Genomic DNA, 24,286 nt, shown 5'->3' with positions numbered 1-24,286 from the left:
CTTTGTTTTTTTCGGCACCGGAACTATGATAGCCGACTTCAGGCACTTGGGGACCGTAGCAAATCGGTCATTGCTTAGCAGACAGAACTGTTACTGAACTCTGAATGCTCATTAATGGAGACGTTTGAACTGTAAGCCAGATACGTTGCCATGAGGAAGGAGAACAGGGAAATTAAAGCTGCAACTTTCTAAATGACCAAATTTCCATACATTTGCTTCTCCAAAATAGGGGTGGTAATTGCACATCGATGACTAATCTCAGTGGTAGGGAAAATCCTAGAAACAATAAACAGGCCAGAATTAGCTGTTACTTGAATACCAGTGAATAGAGAATGCCAGCATGGAGTTGTTAAAGGCAAATGGTGGCTAATTAACGCTGCAGATGTTTTGATGAAACAAAAGAGAGGGTTGATGTGATTAGTCTTGCTGTTGGTAGACCTGCTGCCTTACAGCTCCAGCAATCCAGGTTCAATCTAGACCTTCAGTGTTGACAGTGGAGTTTGCATGTTCTCCCTGTGCCAACATGGGGATAGCTCACGTTATAGGAGAATTAGGCCATTCAGCCCATTGAGTTTACTTGGCCATTCAATCAAGGCTGATCTCTGCCACCTTATCCCATTTTCCTGCCTTCTCCCCATAACCCTTGACACCGGTTCTAATCAAGAATTTGTCTAACACTGCTTTAAAAATATCCATTGACTTGGCCTCCATAGCCCTCTGTGGCAATGAGTTCCACAAATGAACTACCCTCTGACTAAAGACGTTCCTCCTCACCTCCTTTAATTCTGAGGCTATGACCTCTAGTCCTAGATTCTACCACCAGTGGAAACAGGTTCCTTCTCCACTGAGCCTCTCATCTCTCATCTCTCCTGTCTCTGAACGCTGGCCAGAGTTATTGAGCCTCACCTCTGACAACCTAAGGCAAAGGAGATGAATGCACAACCGTCCATTTTGTGATACTCTGCACATTTGCTTTATAGCATTGTTGAACTGATATAATGGCAAGGCAATGTTGAATCAAAAAAGAATAAACTACGATAATATATCATCATTAAATTTATGATCTTTACTCCACGTAGTAGTTCTTTTTTTAGAAATACAGCGTGGAAACAGGTCCTTCGGCCCACCGAATCTGCGCCGATATTTAAAAGGAGTTGGATATTTATTTGAAATAAAGCAGCGAAACATTTCTTTTAAATAAAGCTTATATAGGTGACGGTGCTGTAACCATTCTGTGATCCTATGAAGTGGCAATGAACTGCAGATGCTGGTTTACAAAAAAAGTCAAAATGCTGGAGTGACCTCTCTCCTCTTGCCTCCCTCCATCCATACCCCTTCCATCCCTCCCAGCTTAATGCAAACTTCAGTAGCACTATATTAGCAAATTAATTAGTTTTTCAAAAGAAATGTTCCCCATCTCATCTAACCCTACTTACATTTACCGCTACAGACCTTTCTGTCATCATTTACGCTATTTAAACCTTGCATGATTTTGATGATAGTATAGTAATTTTTCCAGTCTCCACATAACTGAAGTCCCTGACCACACGGGTAATGTGGCTAATCTTTTCTGCATCTTCCCTTGGCAGTCTTGTAGGGCTGGGACCGAACCACAATTTTGAAATATATTTTCTTTCCTAACTTAGGAACTCTAAACGTTTATACACAAAGTTAAGAAAACTCGAATTTAAACGTAAACGTGGCAAAATGTTCAGTTATAAGAAAAGAAAACCTTGCAATGTTTTCAGGTCATCCTAATTAGCTTCACAGCCGACAAAGTGATTTTTAAGTGTAGGCAGTGATGCGGAACGCGAGGCGGCCAATTGTTTTCTATTGTACAACCATGCAGATCCAAAGCCAATTAAAATTAGAGATTTTACATGGACTACAACAGCGATTTGGACATAAAGAAATGGTATCCGCACAGATGTTATTTGGGGGGGGAAAGTGCTTATTTTCAGCAATTGTGTAAAGAAATGAGTACACCATGGAAAGAAGGGGACCATTCAGCCTCACCTCGGGCTGAAAGGATCTCCCCATTGCGAACGTGTAACCTGGTTAACTTTGCCTCATCAGCTACACATCAAAATATTGCTTCAATAAATTGATGGCTAAGATTTCATTGTCCTTTGAGACAGGCAGTTTTTTTCAAGTCTTTGAAAAATTGTCTTCAGCACCCTTCTAACCCTTCAGCCCATTAATACCCATTAATACCTTTTAATGGGAAATAGACCCTTCATTTCCAGCCTGTCTTGACAAGTGACAAGAGAAAGTGTGGCATAATACTGCCAAATTGGGCAGTAGGTCTTGAAGGGAATCCTGCTGTTGACTGTGTTTAATTATCTCTGCTGTCATTATCCATCTAGTTGGTGGAGCTTGTAGGTGTGGGAGGTGCCCGTTAAAGTGGCCTCTGAGTTTAGTTTAGAGATACAGCGTGAAAACAGGCCCTTCTGCCCACCGTCTATGCCGACCAACAATCACCCCATACACTAGTTCTTTCCTACAAACTAGGCACAATTTACTGAAGCCAATTACCCTACAAGCCCGCACATGTTTGGAGATGTTGCAGACCATTTTGTAGATGCTCTATCCATTGTGTATTGGAGCTAGAACGTTCACTGTTGTGGCTTGGAGACCAATCATGCAGGATGCTGTTGTCTTTTAAGTTCTGTAGTGTCATTGGAGCTGTGCTCATCCATGTATGTAGAGGGCATTCCATTGCATTCCTCATTTTTGCCTTGCAGCTAGCAGAAACACTTCACAAGATGGTTATTCACCTAGTGGTTTATTCAGCCTATGACTCATAGCCACATGTGTGGCTGCAACTAATAAATTCATAATCAATGGTGATCTCTTTTCCAATGCCCCCAACCTTACAGCACATTCCTGGTTAAGGACTTGGATCTCCCAATAGTAGGAAATGCCGTGGATATATGTTGAACCTTGTTATGTCTTCCTACACCTTGAACCTTGTTATGTCATTTTCCCACAATTGAATGATGTTTGCCAACTAATATCCTTTGCCTGAATAATGCCCAGCATCTTGCTGCAAGCAGGCGAGGGTTCCTTCATTATTTGAGGAACAGAATCATTTAGAAACCTGACATCCTTGTTGCCTTCCCTATTTCTGCTTCACATTGTGTCCAGCCACTTTAATTGAAACAGATGCTGTCATACTTCAGAAGAATATGCATAGGAACAGGCCCTTCAGCTATCAATGCCTATCAATGTGTTTAGTTTAATTTACAATGAAAAGTTTTTTTTTGTTGCATGCTATCCGGACAGTAAAAAGACTATCATTGATTACAATCAAGCCGTCCATAGTGTACAGATACAGAATTTAACCTACAAACCTGTACTTCTTTGGAGTGTGGAAGGAAACCAAAGCTCCCAGAGAAAACCCACATGGACACGGGGAGATCGTACAAGTTCCGTACAGACAGAGCACGTAGTCAGGATCAAACCAGGGTCTCTGGCGCTGTAAGGCAGCAACCCTACCTCTGTGCCACTGACCTTAAGCTTCGGCCATACATTTGCACAGCAAGATCCCTTTGAACATCAATGCCCCTAAGACTCCTGATATTTACTGTATGCTTTCTTCCAGCATTTAGCTTCTCTACATGAAACACATCACATCTGTCCAGATTAAACTCCACCTGCCATTTCTCTGCCCATATTTCCAAATGATCCATATCCTGCTGTATCTTTTAACAACTTTCTTCGCGCTCCACAACAAAGCCAATTAAGGTCCCAGCACTGATCGAAGTTTAGGTTCCTTCACATCTCTGATGATCTGTCCTGTGTTTAGCACATTGATACAATTACAAAGAAAGTTTACCAACTCCTCTACTTCCTCAGAAGTTTGAGGAGATTCAGCATGTCGCCGAATACGCGATCAAACTTCTGCGTGTGTACAGTGGTCAGAATAACACTCTTTCAGCACTACCCTCCGTGTTCTATGGCCAAGACAATTTTGAACTGAACCTACCAAGTCACCATGGATTCTCATGCCTCAAGCTTTTGATTCATTCAAGCATTGAGAGACCTTGCCAAATGCGTGTACAACATCCACTGCCCTGTTCTTATCAATCAACTTCGTCACCTCTTCAAAAACCTCAATCAAGTTTGTAAAGTGTGACTTCCTTGCAAAATGCCATGCTGACTACCCTTCATAAATCCATCCTTTCATCACCCATAGAGTTTTGATTTTGCTAGTTTATCTGTCCAATTGAAGGAAGTGTGTCTGGACTGCACTGAGCTATCTCTACTTCAAATGCAGCCCTTGTTCAGATACAGTCTTTTAATCTTGTTCATTCATGTCAATTCAGTTCACAACCCAATAAAGCTGTACACCTGGCGATTATTTTTTAATCGAGAGTACTCTTGTCTTTACCCTTGATAATCTAAACCTTGTACCAGAAGTATGGTTCCATAATTTGTTACCCAATAACTAACTTTATTCTCTAGAATAAGAACCAGCTATGGCACCTAGATTTGACCCTGGCATCAATTGAGTTGGTGCTGATTTTATAACAATGTCATCAACATCTTCCATCACTGTTAATGATTGAGAGTAGGCTAATAAATGGTCATTAGCTTGATTGAATTTGTCCTTTTTATGTACAGGACATATCTGTAATTTGCACAATGTCAGTGTTGTTGTTTATTGGGAAAGTTTGACTACAAGTGCAGTTTGTTCCGGAGTGCCCACTTTCAGCCACACAACATGGACGTTGTCATGTGACACGGCCTTTGCCATATAGAGTGCTCTTGCCCCACCCCCACGTGGAATGTTTGAATTAGCAGAAGACTGGCTAATGGTGTGGACCTCAGTAACAGGGTGATTAAGAGAGTGTCTGGAGATTTCATGTAGAGTTCCACAAAGTTTTGCAGAAGAGGTTTGCAAAATGTGGATAGATGTGACTGGATATAAATTTTTGCCTTGGGTTGAATGTACAGCCCCCATCCCACATCACCTCGCTCCATCATCCTTCCTTTTTCCTGGGTTCTTTTCAAAGTTCTTGTATCGATGTCTGTGGCAGCAATCTTCTTATCACTGGATAAAGGAATATTCTCCTAACCATCTTGATCAGATCTTCTAATGACCTCTTATCTATGGACTCGATGGCATGAACTTGTTCGCCAAAGGCCCTGTTTCTGTAATGTATGACTGTGATCTGGTTTTATCACCCTAAAGAGTGTAAACATATTCTCTAGAAGCCAAACTAAAGGATTGTCTAATCTTAGAGTCTAACAGATCATTCTTTGGCCTTTTTCTCTCCTCAAGATAAAGAAGCCACTGCCTGTTCATGTATTCTTTCTAAGTTTGGCTAATGGTTTACAGGCAGGGGACAAGGCACTATAGGGATTAAAGAGAGTTTACTAGATGACACGATTTGACCTGAGATGCTTCATCACAGCCTCATTTTACTACCAGAACTAGCCCTCCATCACTGTCTGTGGTTCTGATGGTGAATAGCTATCTCAAGAGGCAAGGGAGTCAAGAATGTTTTATTGGCACATGTCCCATATGTCTCAGATCTGCCCTTATGAGAAGAAGTGAAAAGAATGACAAAAACAGGCAGATAGTGAGAAGCTGGTGTGGAGTTGATTGTTACTGTCCGGATCGTTGAACTCTCATCTAATTGAGTCACACAGCATGGAAGCAGGAGGAAGGTCTCAGACCTGAAACGTCACCCATTTCTTTTCTCCAGAGAAGCTGCCTGACCTGCTGAGTTACTCCAGCATTTTGTCTATCTTCAGTATTAACCAACATCTGCAGTTCCTTACTACACATGGCCCTATGGCCCAACGTGCCCATGTTGACCAAGATGACGCATCTAATCTAGTCCTATTTGCCCATGTCCCTCTGAACCTTTCCTATCCATGTACCTGTTCAAGTGCATTTAAATACTTTTATAGTACCTGCCTCCACAACTCCTCAGGCAGCCTGTTCCATATACCCACCACATTCTGTGTGGAAAAAAGTTTCCCCTCAGGTTGCTATTAAATCCTGCCCCTCTCACCTTAAACCTATATCCTCTGGTTCTTGATTCCTCAACTCTGGGTAAAAGATTGTGTGCATTCACCCTATCTATTCCCCTCATAATTTTATGCACCTCTATAAGATCACCTTTTCATCCTCCTGCGCTCCAAGAAATAAAGTTCTAACCTGCCCAACCTCTCCATATGACTCATGCCCTCAGGTCCTGGCAACACCCTCGTAAATCTTTGCCCTTTTTCTGGCTTAATGATGAAGGGTTGTCAGAAGCCCTCGAAAAACTTCAAATTGCACTATGTTCTATTTCGTTAACCAACACAATTCATTTATTACAATTTTAGAAAGTGCAAATGGACAGCACTTTTTAATTTTATCACTTCAAGGCAATGTCCAGAAACTCCTTTACACATGAGCTAATTGGATTTGCCTTGCCTAATTGTGACAGCTGGTTAATATTCACTGAACAGCCAGAAACAGCCACCCTGGGATGAATTAGCTACAAATGAAATACAAACAAACAGATGCTGTCACTTAAAAAGTCAATTCATCTCTGGAAAAACGAGTACTTAAATCTGATATTCAGATTCCTTCAACATGCACGCCTGCTGCAGCTTTTAATAAGATTAAGAAAAATAATGACGGTGCATTTTCAAAATGTGCACAGATTCATTTAAAGTAGAATTTCAAAATGATTGCATAGAAAGACGGGGAATAGATCCTTCATGTTTTATATCCTACACTTTATTAATTTCAAAATACTGTTTCTATGAAGAGGATCTTAATGCAATTGAGGTCTCTGCTGTATTGAGTTTTGGCCGTGTAAGCTTTGAATTCAGAGTGGAGGAGATGGGAGTGCCAGCCGCCTTTAATATCACTTTAGTTTTAGTTTTAGAGATTCAGCATGGAAACAGGCCATTTAACCCATCGAATCCATGCCGACCAGCAATCTCTATAGACTAACACTATCCTACACATTAGGGACGATTTATAATCTTTACAGAAGCCAAATAACCTACAAACCTGTACGTCTTTCGAGTGTGGGAGGAAACCAGAGCACCCAAGAGAAAACCCACGCGGTCACGGGGAGAACTTACAACTCCGTACAGACGGCACCCGTATTCGGGATCGAATCTGGGTCTCTTGCACTGAACTATAAGGTAGCTCTGCCGCTGTGCTGCCCTTGTTGAGATTTTAAGAATCTCATGGCAATAGCTGAACCAGAACGGGGGAGAGAAAAAGGAGCATTTTCTATGACCCAGATGATATGTTTAGCTGGGGAGAGGAAACTAGTAACTTGCTTCCATTGTCGAGTTGACTTGGTTACTGACATTTCCAAAAGTCCTGGTGTAAGATTGATGATCATCAGAAACAGACCAGAATGTGTGCAAGCAATGTGCATTGTCTGAAATACCACCAAGACCAATCATTAATCTAAGGCCTTGTGTGAAGGACAGTAAGGAGGCTGTTGGACTGATTCATTGTTTACAGAAGGAAGCCAGTCATTCTTATCCAGTCTGATAAGTCCCACACAAATGTCATTGCTGCAAAGGCCAGCGTTAAGGTCTGAGTCACTGATCTGGTTCAAGGAGCGAATAAATTGAATTCAATTTATAATCCAGTTTGAATGTCTCAATCCAATTTTTGACTCTTGCATTAAATGAGTTGGTGTTCCTTTAAATAAATTATTTGGAACTAATGCTTGATGGTGGAATCAATGGTGATTTCCCAGTGCTTCCTGACATCCTTCTGTTGAGAATCCAATCAAAATTGTATCTCTGAGTAATGCCATTTCTAATTGCAATTACAGAACCTCATCGCAAGGAGACAGCAGAAAATTATGGCATGTTATTGTTAGTCTGTTTTCATTCTGGTGCAATGCTGAACTGATTTTGTAAAGCTGAAATTAGATATACAATTTAAAGAATATTTGATCGGAGCCACACAGACTAGAAGGTTCTGTACTCAGTCCCTGTTTTAATCTAAGTTACCTGTATTCAGTTGGATGGCATCACACTAGGCCTCATTGCCTCTGAATGCAAAAGTGGACAGGAAGGCATCCCACACACTGATACTTATCACTGTTGAAATAAGAAAATAAAGTACAGGTCCAACACCGATTTTCCGGCACCCTTGGTTTCAGAGCCTTGCTGAATTATCCATTTTGCCAGACCAACTGTGGTCACTGCCTGGGGGGGGCAGTGATACCGGCCCGCAAGGTCGGCCATGGAGGTTGGCTATGGGAACAATATGTCTGAAGAAGGGTCTCGGCCCGAAACGGAACCCATTCCTTCTCTCCAGAGATGTTGCCTGTCCCGCTGAGTTACTCCAGCTTTTTGTGTCTATCTTTGGCTATGGGAACAGATCTGCCAACTCCGGTCGGGCTGGTGTTCAAGAGCCAAAGCCGCAGCCGGCAGATTCGACCCGCCGATCGGCTGCGGTAGTTACTGCCTGACCTGCTGAGTTACTGCAGCATGTTGTGTCTATCTTCGGTATAAACCAGCATCTGCACTTCCTTCCTACGCACAAGTTCCACTACTGCATGTATGTGAACAAAAATAGGGTTCCACCTGTTCGAGGCCATTTGGACGTTACCCAATGGTGGTAGGGACCTGCAGCACTCTGACTGTCTTATCTCTCAGCAACTTCCGTGAGGGTCAGTATGATCTGAGGGAACAGTAGCGTTCTTCATGGAGTAGCCACTGCAATTCACCAGGCAGTGAAATTTTTTTTTTCATTACCGGAAAGGCTCGTTACAACTCTGACTGTGGGGAATGGATACAACAGGGATTCAGAAAGTAAGGAAAAGTCCCATATTCTAACCGACACATAACATTACCCAGTTACGTTGTAATATTTCTTTAAACACTGAACGTTTAATTTTAAGCAAGTGCTGTTTGATTAAACGATTGCAATCTTGCGCATGTTGCAAGTTGCAGAATAGATGAAGTACTCAAATCAAGAGAAGGTCAAACTTATTAGAATACACCAGGAACATACGGAGAAGAACATCTGCTTATGCTGCATTGCAATTGGAAGTGTCATGCAAGGTAGGCAAACAAATGTAGACATTAACAGTCCACTCACGAAAAGGAATAGATACAACAAATTCGCAGCTCACTTGACAAAGCAGTTTTGTATTATTTATTTGGTGACTTTTTCTAATTAGGGTCTGGTTGCATGCTAGTCCTTCAGAAGCACTCTGTCAGCCTGAAACGCACTCTGGTTCAGTTTAACCTGAGCCTGGTACTAACTGGTTCCCTTATTCAGCTATTCCAACCCCATGACTTAACCCCCATCCTCCTAAAGCATCTCCATGGGCAGCAGAGAGCTTCCATTTCCCACATCTTTCCCTGGTGTAGATGTAAGTCTCTTTTAACTGCCAGTGGCGTTCCATGGATTCAGATTCACTTGGAATCGAATCGAGACAGACAGTAACTTTAACACAGCCATTGTCAATTCAGAAGGCAACCTGCCAACGCCAATGTTGCTATCTGCATGAGGCACTGTGCAGAAAAAGGACCCTTGTTCCCTAGACACACATTATTATCTGTGTAACCATTCCATTAACTTTTCAGAAGCCAGTTTTATGATGTAGTTAGGTAACACGTTACTTAATGGTGAAGATTTGCTGAATTGCTTCATAATACTAATTGGTGTAAAGGGAACTGTTCCAACTGTTATGGGTGTGTTAGTATTTTCAAGGTTTATAGGCAATGAAAGAGTTAGGAGCACAATCCCACACACTGTATTATGAATGAGGAGGGCCCCTCCACCCATCACTCTTGTCTTGACATGAATTTCAGATTATATTAACTGCACTTTCTTTAATGCAGAGCAAGAGGGAGGGAGGGGAATGGCTCTATTGTGGGACCTTAACATCATACTTTCATATCCACCTTCTTATTTCCAAGTCCATCAGAAAAGGCATTAAAAAGCTCTCTCGGTAGTCTGTACTATAATGCTACCAGCAAAATAGAATCTCTGTATTACACATGAATATGTGTAATACTATCAAAATATTGTCAATCAGCATGTTGCAGAGCATTACACATGAACATGTAATGCTGATTACACATGAACATGTGATGCTCTGCAACATGCTACATGTCAATATTTTGATAGTACCTGCTGACTGTAACACTATGTATTTCAATGCTACCAGTAAAATATAATCTCTACTACACATGAACATGCACTCTGCATCATGCTCAATGATAAGACTTTGATCATACCTGCTCACTGTAACACTGCATGATGGACCCTCATTGTAACATTATATATTGTCTTTGTGACAACCCTCCCTCATTTCAGCACAGTTATGGATCTTCACTTGGCTGCTCTCTGATTTAGCGCTTGAGGAGATGTCTCACCTGCCTTTGTTCTGCACAAACAGACTGGTTACCATAGTACAAGAGTGAAATGTTGGGTGATATCAGACTAGCATATTGCTGAGATGAAATGGTTTTAGTGCAATGTCTCAGCGGTCTGATTTTATTTTGTACTTTAGAAAGTACTTTCTTTGCCTCTTTCCTCTTTTAAGATGCTGCTTAGAGCTAATCTGTTTGACAACTTTGTGGCCTTGTGCATTTTAAATGGGTCATTGTCACTTTTCTTTTGGTTTATTAATGCTGTGAAATGCGTTGGGAGTTTTTTATGCATTGGAGGTGCTATGTAAATGGAGATTGTTGCTATTGTTTTTTCCATATTATTAGAAAAATGATCACAAAGTTTGTTCTGCTTTGTTTAGAATCATCCATAAAGAAGAGTCTGAAGAAGGATATCGATTCAAAACGTCACCTATTCCTTTTCTCCAGAGATGCTGCCTGATCTGCTGAGTTACTCCAGCACTTTGTGCCCATCCTCAAGCAATGTCAAGATTTGGACAAGTCACCAGACACAGTTCGTGTTGCTGCCATAACGCATTACTCAATCTCAGTCTACCTCTTTTCCAGCACCAGTTTGGAAACGGCTGATTTTTTTTTGCAGGTTTGATCATCTCCCTCAGTTGGGCATTTTCTCATCGAACTGACTTTGGAGAAAGTCATCAGGAGATGTCTGCCATCTGGGCTGAAGTTATGGCAGTTTTGCCACCCAAATTAGAGGACATAAACTTGACGTTCAACAAAATAGTGAGCGGGAGTCTTGTCTTCTTACTAAAGCAGGCAGCAATGTTACTGTATGAAGGCCAGGACATTGCCGAATGCCTGCAGATGAGTCAGACTGTCATAGACTACTCCTGGGAGAAGCTCAACGTTGGAACTTGGAAGGATGTGGACAAGGAGTGGAGGAGAGTCTTTTCATATGGCTGTCTCTTTAAGGCTGTGTGCCTGTGCAAGGAGGGATCAGCATTTAGAGAAGCAATAGAAACTTGTGACAAAGGGTTGTTGATGGGAATGGCCATAATGGACAATATCCTCATCAGACTGGTTAAAGTCCTTCAGAATCACAATAAACCTAGGAAGAGATCTCTAGAAGATGTTGGATCCCATCAGAATTCCTGCCAAAAGGTAGTACTTTTACACTTTATGCACTTGCTCCAGGTGCTTTACTGTTACTTTTAAAATCTGGGCTATTAAAAAAACAATTCCAATTTTTATCCATTTAAAATACAGAGGGTTAGGTCCTGAAATGAGTGGTAGTTGGAATAAAAATGGACAAGAGTGCTGCACATGTGATCAGTTTGGAGTGTTTTCAAACCAGTTCCATGTGCCAGAAGTTGAAAGCACAACTGCCCATAATTCAAGGCTAATTGGCTCTAAAGCGATAAGAAGGATGAAGGGATGGCTGCTGTGGGAAATGGAACTTTGAAACTGCCAACTTGCTGCTTCAGTCATTAGCAATTTCTGCATCGAAGATTAAATGATGTTTCCTTGTCGTTTCGCTCTGGATCCCAGGGTGATCCGAAGTGTCGTGTAGTTGGGAGGCAAGCAAAGATCCTGACCTGTCGATCCCTGCTGATTTGGGAATAGACATAAAGAGTTAAGTGGTATCATTTTGGGAAAAACCCCAGCTCCTATTGACTGTGACACATTATGTGATGGAATTTGGAAAAATCAAAATGAGAACGGGTGATCTGTGTACAAAATCGTGAGAGGAATAGATCGGATAGACGCACAATCTCTTGCCCAGAGTAGGGGAATCGAGAACCAGAGGACATACGTTTAAGGTGAGGGGGGAAAGATTTAATACTGAGGGGTAACTTTTTCACACAAAGGGTGGTGGGTGTATTGTAACAAGCTGCCGGAGGAGGTAGTTGAGGCAGGTACTATCGCAATTTTTTTTTTAAAATGTGGACATGTACATGGATAGGAGAGGTTTAGAGGGGTATGTGTCAAATGCAGACAGGTAGGACTAGTGTGGATGGGACATGTTGGCCGGTGTGAGCAAGTTGGGCCGAAGGGCCATACTGTATGACCCTAATCACTTGGGCTTTCTGCAAGAGCTAGTCAAGGCACAGAGTTAATCCCACAGCCCACAATTGCCTCCACTGCTTAAAACAATTGTTTGCTCCAACTGATCAGTTGCTCTTTGGGTGAAGCACAACCTCTCCTCCCTTCACTGTCAGAAAACTTGCTCCCATTTCAGTTCTGTAGCTTCTGTGCTGGTTGATGAAACCAATGTGAGATCCACAAGCTCTCAAAACATAGGTGGGGCAGATGGTGCCTTAGGAATCACAACATGAATCACTTCAAAGGAGGGTGTTTTACCCATTATGTCTGTGACAGTCAGAAAAAAAATAACCCACCCAGCCTCTAGATACCCACTTTGCGTGCAGCCCTACAAGAACCAACTCCATGGCACACATGCAAGTACTTTATGAATATGATCGGGGTTTCCGCCACGACAGTGACTTCCAAACTCTTACCATCCTCTGAATGACGTATAATTTTACATTCCAACGATCCCTAGTTTTTAACCTCTTTGCTAAAGGAAACAAGTTCTCCCCATTTGTTTTTATCTTGGTTCCTTTTAGTTTTATATGTCCCAATTAAGTCTCTCCTCGGCCTCATTGGATCCGTAGTCCATTTGGACAACCTGCACCATCCTCGTCAGTCCTCTTGGAGACCTCTTTAAAAATCTCTGTCAAATGTATGAGATGTGATTTTTCACAATCAAAGCCATGCTGATTATCCCCAATTAGTCCTTGCATATCCACATGCTAGTGGACCCTGTTCATCATTTAGATTGGCTTTGTTATTTAGCTCTAAAGCATTAATTTATAATTTAGAAACTAAGGGACTAAGTGCCATGCCCAAAGAAATTGCACATTTGAACAATCTTCAAGCCCAAAAGCATCGACTCTTTGCTTCTTGCCAATGAGTTCATTTTATATCCAATTTGCCACTCTTCCTTCGATCCCAAGGACTTTTACTTTTGACCCGCCTACCATGCAGAACCTTGTCAAAAACCTTGCTGAAATCCATGCAGATTACATCAGACTGCCCACTTCAATCCTCCTTGTTACCATCTCAAAATATCTCATGCAAGTACACAACTAACCCTTAGCGAATGCATGCTAACTGTCGACGATTAATCTATGCCCTTCTAAATTAAGGTTTAGACGGTCCCTTAGAATTGATTCCAATAGTTCTGACTGCTGCCAAATCTGACTGACTTGCAATTTAAAAAAAAGATACAAAGTGTTGGAGTAACTCAATAGGTTAGGCAGCATCTCTGGAGAACATGGATAGGTGACGTGTCAGGTCAGGACCCTTTATTCAATCTGCCCCAAAACGACGCCTATCCATGTTCTCCAGAGATGCTGCCTGACCTACTGAGTTACTCCCGCACTGTGTCTTTTATTTTGTATACCGGCATCTGCAGTTCCTTGTGTCTCTGGCCAGTAATTACTTGATTTATCTCTTTGTCAAACAAGGATACAAAGTTAACAGTTCTTCAATCCTCTGCTTGGGAGGACTTGGAAAAAATCAACTCAGTGCCTCTGCAATTTCCTCCCTTTTAACAACTTGGAATATAGTTCCTTTGGGCCTGATATTTTATCCATTTTCAAGTAATGATAATTTTTGAATACTTTCACTAAGTTTAATGTCATTTATTACTTCACACTGACTACAACATCGGCAGCATTTCTCCTTGTCGCGAAGACAGCAGTATAGTGCTAATAAAGAAACTTAGCCACATCCTCCAACTCCAGTCCCTTACTATGCATTCTTTCCTTGGTTTACCTCATTATTAAACATCTTTGCATTTTCTTTCAAACCCACCTTTTTCACTTTTAATTTCACTCCTACACTAGGCACAGTAGCATGACTGGTAGAGTTGCTGCCTCACAGCGCTAGAGACCCAGATTCAAACTTGATCTCCAGTGCTGTCAGTGTGGAGTTTGCACACTCTCCCTGCGACCATGTTTGTTTCCCCCAGGTGCACCAGTTTCCTCCCATTTTCCAAAGATGAACAGCTAAGTGGCCACTGCAAATCGCCCAGCAATCCCAATATTGTTATCAATGCTGCCGGCAAGGGAGGTGTCGTAGTCTGGCAAGGCTGGCCTCCACCGTGCTGAGGGCAAGCACCAGCTCTCAGAAACCTCCTCATATCTATGCCTTGACCATGCCCCCATAGACGAACACCAGACCACCATCTCCCAGACAGTTCCTGATCTCTTCACCTCTGGTAATCTCCCCATCAGAGCCTCCAAACTGTAGTTCCACAACCCCGTACTGCCCCTCTCTATCTCCTTCCCAAAATCCACAAGGCTTCCAACGCTGGCTGGGTTTTCTTTTCCATTTGTTGCAATTTCTGTGAAATTCAGAGAAATTAGTTCTAATCTCGGTCACTTGCTGGATTAAATAAAGACTAATTTGGCAGTAATAAACCCTGGGATTGAGATCAAGTGATAGCAGCTTGCAAAGCTGCTTCAAAGTACTTTGAAACATTTAACTGACTTTGTAATTCCAGAGACTGCAGGTTGCTCTCCCTTTGATAAAGGAGATCCAAACTGGAATGGAAGTTCCAAGGGTCCATTGCCCTTCACTGGAACGTTTCCGGGCTCAGTATCTCATTCCGCATAAGCCTGTCATACTACAGGGCATTGTTGATCATTGGCCTGCTGTGAAGGACTCCAAATGGAGGTGGGTACAGAACGCCTGTCATTGGCAACAGCATTCTCACTGCCCAAATCGTTAGATAAACTGTCAGCATACTCCATCCCTCATGTGAATTCCAATGGGTAAATTGTGATTTTTTTGCAAGAACACAGTATTAATTCTCTATCGGTATTAAGCTGTAAAAGACATTTTTCAGGAAGCTTTGTGCTCTGCGCCTTTGTAAGCCTGTCTGGGTGGGAGTTTGATTAATGAATAATAATTACCTTATCTGCAGTAACCTTGCACTGTAATGATGCCATGCATCACAGTGAAAGCAGCCCAGTCATTTTTCTTCTGCTAACCGTATGCAAGTCCTTGCAACCCAAGTAAAACAACAGTGCAATGAGCCATTCTCCCCTGCCCTTGGACTGGATTGCATGCTTACTGAGTTCACAGACAGTTCTACACCCTGCCTACCATTTTAACTGCCCCAGAGGCGTTGAACTCTGTTTAATGATCAGCATCCCTAGCATTGAAGCTGAGATAATAACGACTTTACACTATGTTTAAGATAAGTGTGCCTGATTTTCATAGATGAGCTGTGCATTCTTTACAGTGTGGAATACATCCGAGAGATTGCAGGCTGCCGCACTGTCCCCGTGGAACTGGGCTCTCGCTACACAGATGAGGAATGGTCCCAGACTCTGATGACTGTGGGCGAGTTCATTGACAAGTACATACTGCATCAGGTTGGTTCCTGACATCACCATTTATTCCAGTCCACTGAGTTCTGAGCGCAATTTATTTTCAAACCCAGTAAATAGTTACATGCTGCCAAAGTACCAATTACTTATACTGAACCTGGAAACTATGGTGTAGCTGTAGAGTTTCTTGTGTAGAGCTTCATGTACAGAAATCAGCTGTCCGGAGAAAGAGTTCAGAAGTTGTAGGCTCCCCTACTCCACAGTCAAACTGACAAAGTAAGAGTGGCACAGTGGCTCAGAGGTAGAGTTGCTGCCTTACAGCGCCAGAGACCCGAGTTTGATCCTGACTACGGGTGCTGTCTGTACGGAGTTTGTATGTTCTCCATGTGACCGCGTGGGTTTTCTTCGGGTGCACCCATTTCCACCCGCACTGCAAAAACGTACAGGTTTGTAGGTTAATTGGCTTTTTAAAAATTGTAAATTGTCCCTAGTGTGTAGGATAGTGCTAGTGTGCAGGGTGATCACTGGTCGGCGTGGTGGGCCAACAGGCCTGTTTCCACGCTGTATCTCTAAAGACATAACTGTCCAAGTAGATCACGTGGCACTATTTTTTCAGTGCCAGGCAACCAGTAACTGATCATTTCCAGGCAACGAGTTATTTCCCAAAGCAACTGTGTGTCAGTTGCCAAATTGGTCTGGTTAGTTTGTGTTGTGATTCATGTCAATGCACCGGATGTTTACCAACCTTGGTTACATCCCTATGATTTCAGTCACTGTGCAATGCAAATCCCAGCCTGTAACATATAGAAACATAGAAAATAGGTGCTGGAGGAGGCCATTCGGCCCTTCGAGCTAGCACTGCCATTCATTGTGATCATGGCTGATCATCCACAATCAATAACCTGTGCCTGCCTTCTCTCCATATACCTTGATTCCACTAGCCCCTAGAGCTCTATCTAACTCTCTCTTAAATCCATCCAGTGATTTGGCCTTCACTGCCCTCTGTGGCAGAGAATTCCACAAACTCACAACTCTCTTGGTGAAAAAGTTCCTTCTCACCTCAGTTTTAAATGGCCTCCTCTTTATTCTAAGACTTTGGCCCCTGGTTCTGGACTCACCCAACATTGGGAACATTTTTCCTGCAACCAGTCCTTTTATAATTTTATATGTCTCTATAAGATCCCCTCTCATCCTTCTAAACTCCAGTGAATGCAAGCCTAGTCTTTTCAATCTTTCCTGATATGATAGTCCCGCCATCCCAGGGATCAATCTCATGAACCTACGCTGCACTGCCTCAATTACAAGGATGTCCTTCCTCAAATTAGGAGACTAAAACTGTAGATTCAAAACAATACTCCAGATGTGGTCTTACCAGGGCCCTATACTGTACTGAGATAAGTTGGAGTCAAATCTCTAGCCTGCAACCATTATGGAACAGTCTTAATAGAACAAACACAGTTTTTATTTTACTCGCTATTTATGGTGACATTTTGCTGACGTGGGGACATCTCAAAGGGCAGTCAGTGGAAGTGAGTGTCATGGTAGCAGTCAACTTCATGCCCACTGACTCGCTCCCTACTTTGCTCCCTGCTGCAGCATCAAAGATGTCACCGAGGCTCTGGAATCGTGGAGAGGTGACTTTATTTTTGTCAGCGAGGAAAACTACCATATCAGGCTCCGAGATTGGCCAGCATGCCCACAGCCCTGGGCCAAGGCCACGCATAAACTCTATGAATAACTTGGATCTGTTCATCAATAGAAAGGGTTTCCATTCCCAAAACATTTTGCCTCCGTAGAAACCTCAAAGGTTTCTATTCCCTAATTATCCAAACATCATGGATCAAGAGACAAATTTTATATGATGAGTGGTGTGTTTCCTGGCAGCTCCCATAACTGCTTTATCCTGAGGGTGTCTACACCAGCCCAACATTTTCATTGGCCAACAGTGCCCTGAGGGATGATTCATATACTCTGTTCTACTCCCATTGCTTCTGCCATCTGTTTGAACTCCAACCACTCCCTATTGGAACAGAGATGCACCACATGTATATGAGACTAGCAATAGAGATTCCATATGACCCTGGCACCTTGGAAGCAGCACTCCATCCTGTCGTCGTGTTTAGGGCGGCACGGTGGCGCAGCGGTAGAGTTGCTGCCTTACAGCGCTTGCTGTGCCGGAGACCCGGGTTCCATCCCGACTACGGGTGCTGTCCATACGGAGTTTATGCGTTCTCCCCGTTACCTGCGTGGGCTTTTTCTCCGAGATTTTCGGTTTCCTCACACACTCCAACGACGTACAGGTTTCTAGGTTAATTGGCTTGGTGTATGTGTAAATTGTTTCTAGTGCGTGTAGGATAGCGTTAATGTGCAGGGATCACTGGTCGGCGCGGACTCGGTGGACCGAAGAGCCTGTTTCCATGCTGTATCTCTAAACTAAACTAAACTGAATTAAATCTCCTTCTGTTGCATTAAACATTGACTTTCTGATGCTTCCTGCAGGAGGAGGGGAACCCCATTGGCTATCTAGCTCAGCATCAGCTGTTTGAGCAGGTGAGGATCTATCTCTGTCCCCTCCACAGGAGTGGGCTGGGAGACCGACTCGATAGCCACATGTCACGTGTGGCCCATTTACCTTTGGACCTGCACCTTTGCCTTTTTGTACATTGCTGCCATGCTGGGAGTTGCTTTCTCAAACACAGGGGCTTGGATACAGAGGTCTGTCTTGTGGTCGAACCTTCACGTGAGCTAAACTGTAGAATTGTACCAGAAAACTAATCACTCAACGCAATTGAGGTGGTGCAGGCCACCATGTCGAAGCTTGCCTCTTAGCCGTACTTGGAGAGCAGGTCTACCCTGGTGCCAGCCCATGGAATCCAGCACTTCAAATATACTGCAAGTGGATGCTCTTTAAAAGGGGCAGCATTTGCAATTTTTCTTCAAAAACATCAATAGATGTCAATTTTCTCCTCATGCTCACAGGCTCAATGAATCGACAAATTCTTTCTCTAATTAATTTAGGTAACTGCCAAGTGAGCGGAATAATTTAAATCAATTCAGGTTTATATGATTTGATTGAGATTTACTTTTTATATGTTGGCTGGCAAAAGCTTTTAATGTTTAATAGCTCTGGTCAATCGTCTAGCACACACCATTAATTTAACGGAATCGTGTAAATTTAAATTGATTAGAAGTGGAAAAAATACATTAAAATAGTTTTTATTTGTCAAACGTCAAAGTGATTGAAGTATTCTGCCAAACCTCTCATCCTCTAAGGACAGCCCCTACACCATAACGTCAACTGCCTCCTCCCCGGCCCACAATATATAGCCTGTCAAGCAGTACCCGTTTAATGCAGTTTGTCCAATGTGGAAGAATTTCCAAGCTAAAGGCAGTTCCCTGACCACCATTGGCTTCAGGTTAACATGCCCATTGTGTAAATAAGCAGAGGTTAAAGGTGCTGATATCTTTGACCACTTTTAGCCATCAGAACAAACTTAATTTGCCTCCAGTAGGTAGGCATCGGGACTGATAAATCATTTCTACTTTTCTAGCCAGATAGTCAACAACTGTCTAAATGTGCTGAGGGTTTGTGTTCCGCCATCCTTTAGTTAGTGAGTTCCAAGCTCCTACCACCCTCTGGATGAAACTTTTTCCCATCCTGCTATCTCTCCCAGTGGTTTCTGCCCCCCATCAGCCAAGGGAAATCAGTACTTCCTATCAGCTCTCTTCATGCCCTTCATTGTTTTACATACCTTCTAAGTTTTTATCTGTTCCCGAGCTTATCCAATCTTTCCACATGACTGTAATTTTCCAGTCATAGAAACATTTTCGTAAATCTCCTTCCTGCAATACAATTATATCCTTCCTGTAATGTGGTGACCATAATGACTGTGCATTACTCAAGTGTGGTCTACCTCGCATTGTTATACACTAACATAATCACTTACATAATCCCTCACTCTAAGTAGCCCGCCCTTTCTCTCCAAATGCATCATCTCAATTAACTTCAATTATCCAACTGGCCAGACTGCCTGTACGTTCCTGCAGTCTGAAATGTTCCTCCTCACTGCCAATAACAGGTACCTTTCTGTCATTTATCTCATATCCCATCCATTTGTCTACAATCATCATCAATATATATTCCAAATACCAAACCCACTGGGTAACAGGCAATCGTCACAATACCTGTCACACATTACCTTTTGGATTCTAAGTTGTCTGTGGCAGCAAACAGATTGCCATCCTCCCTTGGGCTTTCATACTTCCGAGCCATCCTCAATGTGGGATATCAGAGGCCTTGCCAAAATCTATGCAGAGTACATCAAATACACTACCTTCACCAACCTTCCTTGTTACTATTGAAAAATTCAGTTGTAATCAAAGGTGACCTTTCCTTAACAACTCCATGTTGAGTGCCTTGCTAAATGAGGGTTTATGTGGTCCCTGAGAATGCATGTTGATTACTTACTCAACAAAGCTAAAATAACTGGCCTGTAAATGCTTTGCTTATTCCATCCTCGCTTTTTGAACGACAATGCACTAGCAGTGTGGCTGTCCTTAGCAGCTCTCCAAAAGCCCAGGAGGTTTGAAAAATTGTCCAAGGGCGGCACTGTGGCGCAGCGGTAGTGTTGCTGCCTTACAGCACCAGAGACCCAGGTTCGATCCTGATTACGGGTGCTCTTTGTATGGTTTGTACGTGACCTACGTGGGTTTTCACCGGGAGCTCCGGTTTTCTTTCACGCTCCAAAGACGTACACGTTTGTGGGTTAATTGGCTTGATAAATAGTGCACTAGTGCGTGTAGTACAGTATTAGTGTGTGGGGTTTGCTGGTCGGCGTGGGCTCGGTGGGCCGAAGGAACGGTTTCTCTAAACACTTCCCTTTTAGCAGCATATTTGGAAGTGGATAAATCCAGCAGGCCCAGATGAACTATCTGTATGAAAAATATATATTGAAATAAATCTCATCTGGGCCTATTGAATTCATCTATTTTCAAATATGCCACCCTCTCAATAATTTACTATCTTTATCAATATTTTACACTTATTGGCTCATTACAACATTGGCATCATCCCATTCTTGTGAGAATACTGTTGCTAGATTACCACAGCCTAGTAAAATTGGCCTGTTGCCAAAATTTAAACTGTTCTCCTGTTATATCATTAACTTTGGCTGTAAACAAGTTTAACTGAATAATGTTCACTGCCATGAAGAAGCTACTTTAATATTCTATGCCGCGATACACGTTCCACCTGCACAGCCTCCTTCCCTGAGACAAAATGCGGAATTACCCATCTTGGATGATTCGTCTTTGGTTTATTTCCTGTGAGGAATTGATCCAGTTGCATTCTTTCTCTGCTGCACAGATCCCAGAGTTGAGGCAGGATATCCACATACCAGATTACTGCTGTCTCGGTGACAGGGATGAAGATGAGATCACCATAAACGCCTGGTTTGGGCCAATGGGAACAGTCTCCCCTCTGCACCAGGATCCGCAGCACAATTTTCTGACACAGGTTAGTACAGGAGCAAACTGCAAATACTCAATCAGCAGCTTCACGGGAAAGGCAAATGGTGCAGACCCAGGGCAGGGTCAAAGAATGGAGACAAAACTTAAGGGAAGACCATTGTGTAGGAAGAATCTGGGGATAGGACAATATATGGGGAGCATCTGAAAACATGTTCTGCATGCATTGCTCAGTAACGCGGGCAAAATCCCGTAATTTCACAGAATATCTCAACCAGGATGGCTTTTCCACTCCTTTGCTGCATCTAATTTGTGAAGTATTGGCATGCTCAGCATTAAAATATTTGCACACTCTAGGAAAAGGGATATGTGATGGTGATGTAGAGACTAGAGAGTCGTGACTGGATCTTGGTGAATGCGAGGTATCGTATGAATAAGAGAAATGTAGATAATAGGTTTTGAAGCGGATGATTCCGTTGGGATTGGTCATGTTCCAGGTTTCTACAGCAGAAAACATTGTGGAATGACTAAATTGTGTCTTGGTGCAATTCCTCTTTGCCTGATGCCTGACAAAACCAGTGATGTTCCAGGGAAATCTGTTCTGCTAGGCAAAGTTTCATAAGGTAAATACATCCAGATAGATCACAGCATATACTTTAGCCAGGATTTGAGATGTCAATAGACAATAGGTGCAGGAGTAGGCCATTCGGCCCTTCGAGCCAGCACCGCCATTCAGTGTGATCATGGCTGATCATTCACAATCAGTAACACGGGCAAAATCCCATAATTTCTACTGCATGTCTACTGCATTATTGATGAACGATTTGTTAGAAGACATTGAACTCATGCATGACCAGTGCTCCTACCACTTACAAACTCCCAGAGAACCAGATGTGTAGGAAGCACCTGCAGATGCTGGTTTAAACCAAAGATAGACACAAAATGCTGGAGTAACTCAGCAGGACATCAGTCTGAAGAAGGGTCTCGACCCGAAACGTTACCCATTCCTTCTCTCCAGAGATGCTGTCTATCCCGCTGAGTTACCCCAGCATTTTGTGTCTGTCCCAGAGGATTAGAAACTAGTCTTCAAGAGGTGGTGCGTGATATCCTCAGAATTACATTCTCATTGTGTTTTAAAGATAGGGATTGCATGCGACAGAGGTTGTGTAATGTAGTTAGTTGCGTGCCGCGTGTTGGCAAACATGTCAAGAATTACCGGTTTGGTAAGGTGGAAATTGGAGACAGTAATAAGACTGTTAATTGTTCTTTTTGTTCTTTATCTGTACAAGGAATTTTAATTTTTCTTTCTCTGGTAGGTGGTGGGACAGAAATACATCCGCCTGTATTCACCAGAAGAAACTCCAAAGCTGTATCCCCACCCAACACATCTTCTACACAACACCAGCCAGGTAAGGATGGTGGTGGGGAGAGAACCAACGCAGAGATCAGATTTCAGAAGCAATACGTTTGGTGTTTTATTAAATGAGTGGAAGTAGGAGCAGGTATTTGAAAAATGGGGAATGAATCAAATATTGAGAAAAGAATGGGGATAGTGCGGTAGGAGTGATTGGGACTATTGAGAGGACAGATATATATATATATATATATATATATATATATATATATATAGACACAGTGTAAACCATTGCTCTAAACTCTCTGGGCATTAATTTCCCCTCTATTCTATTTGATATATAGTATTAAAAAAAAAAGATTAAATGATTTCCCTTTCACTGATTTGAGCTGCCTACCAAATCCTATTACTTTCTAGAATGAAATGGGAAGAGATCTCTTCACTGATGTGATACTTTGACATTCTCTGGCTTAGAGGGTAGTGGAATCTCAATTGCCAAGGGTATTCAAGATGGAACTCAATAGGTTTTTGGATATTGAGTGAATCAAGGGATTTAGGGTTAGTGCAGGAAAGTGCCAGTGAACTAAAATATTGACAATAGCCTTATTAAACTTGGATTGGCCATGAGGAGCCAACTGGCCTATTTCTGCTTTTATTTCTTATCTATCACGTTCTAACATAATCCCTTAATGTACATTGTCCTAATGCAAGGATCAAGCAAATTGATCCCAGTTCCAGGTGATCAGTTTTTCTGTCATTTTTTAGGTGGATGTGGAAAAACCAGACTTGGCTAATTATCCAGAGTTTGAATTGGCTAATTTCCAGGAATGCATCCTGAACCCAGGAGAAGTCCTTTTCATCCCAGTGAAATACTGGCATTTTGTACGGTCTTTGGATATCAGCTTCTCCGTCAGTTTCTGGTGGTCCTGATTGTTGCTCGTAGAATGTAAAACATCGAGCTGAGTGAGAATGCGTGTGAATTCTAAAGCCGTAGGTGGATGCATCAGCAATTGACCTGACATGGGAAGAGATGCAGAGACTGAGCAAGAGATTGAAAAGGACAATGCTGTATAGGATCTGCAGAAAGTTGCATAGCCAGTGAGTAAAAGGTGGCTCCGTGCAGAGTTTTGACTATTACTGTGCCAGTAATCAGAATTTCTCTGTGCAGTATAAAGCTTCCACGTTATACTGCAATTCATTATCAGGACCAACTCATCACAATGCAGCTGACCTCATCAGCTATGGGTGGAGATTTCTACACGAATAACTCTTTATGTTCAGTCCCACCTCCAGGCAGCTGCTGGTCCAGATTGAATAAGGAAGGTTACGAAGACGGGCAAACCCAAAGACTTTGAGACACTTTAGAAATTTAAATTGTAAGATTTAAGGCAAAGTGTATTTTCGTCAGGTCACTCAAAAATAAAGTTGAAGCGTTTTCATTTGAGGCATTCGAAAATATTGATTTTGTTGTGCAAGTAAAGCCGTGGATTTTTCTCCGATAACTTGTCAGGCTAGTTCACGAGGCAGCAAACCCTTTTTCATTGACGGGTGATGGAAAATAATATTCCTACTGAGCAGGGAGTAGTTGTCCGAATCCAGAAGATGTCCTGAGGCACCTACGTGGTGGATTTGGGGCAGGATGCCACTTAGTTTAGAGATACAGCGTGGAAACTGGCCTTTTGGCCCACCGAGTCCACACCGACCAGCAATCCCCGCA

At 42.5% G+C, this 24,286-nt stretch overlaps 1 protein-coding gene across 5 annotated transcripts in view; it reads left to right on the top strand.

Annotated features, from left to right (window-relative positions):
* The window catches only part of kdm8 (lysine (K)-specific demethylase 8), a 31,324-nt gene extending 7,317 nt beyond the window's left edge, over window positions 1–24,007 (top strand). For all 5 annotated transcript variants that reach the window (XM_078418475.1, XM_078418480.1, XM_078418477.1 and 2 more), the window contains 7 exons: window positions 10,749–11,508; window positions 14,918–15,090; window positions 15,662–15,794; window positions 18,249–18,299; window positions 21,115–21,264; window positions 22,532–22,624; window positions 23,335–24,007. In XM_078418475.1, coding sequence (XP_078274601.1) covers window positions 11,053–11,508; window positions 14,918–15,090; window positions 15,662–15,794; window positions 18,249–18,299; window positions 21,115–21,264; window positions 22,532–22,624; window positions 23,335–23,499 — 1,221 coding nt within the window. In that variant the 5' untranslated portion in view covers window positions 10,749–11,052 and the 3' untranslated portion in view covers window positions 23,500–24,007. The remainder of the gene's footprint in view (window positions 1–10,748; window positions 11,509–14,917; window positions 15,091–15,661; window positions 15,795–18,248; window positions 18,300–21,114; window positions 21,265–22,531; window positions 22,625–23,334) is intronic.
* Window positions 24,008–24,286: the final 279 nt, after the last annotated feature.

The sequence above is a fragment of the Rhinoraja longicauda genome, chromosome 21 (assembly GCF_053455715.1).
Source record: "Rhinoraja longicauda isolate Sanriku21f chromosome 21, sRhiLon1.1, whole genome shotgun sequence".
Classification (NCBI taxonomy): domain Eukaryota; kingdom Metazoa; phylum Chordata; class Chondrichthyes; order Rajiformes; family Arhynchobatidae; genus Rhinoraja; species Rhinoraja longicauda.
Note: the sequence above shows the minus strand (reverse complement) of the source record. Positions and strands in the feature narration are given on the sequence as shown.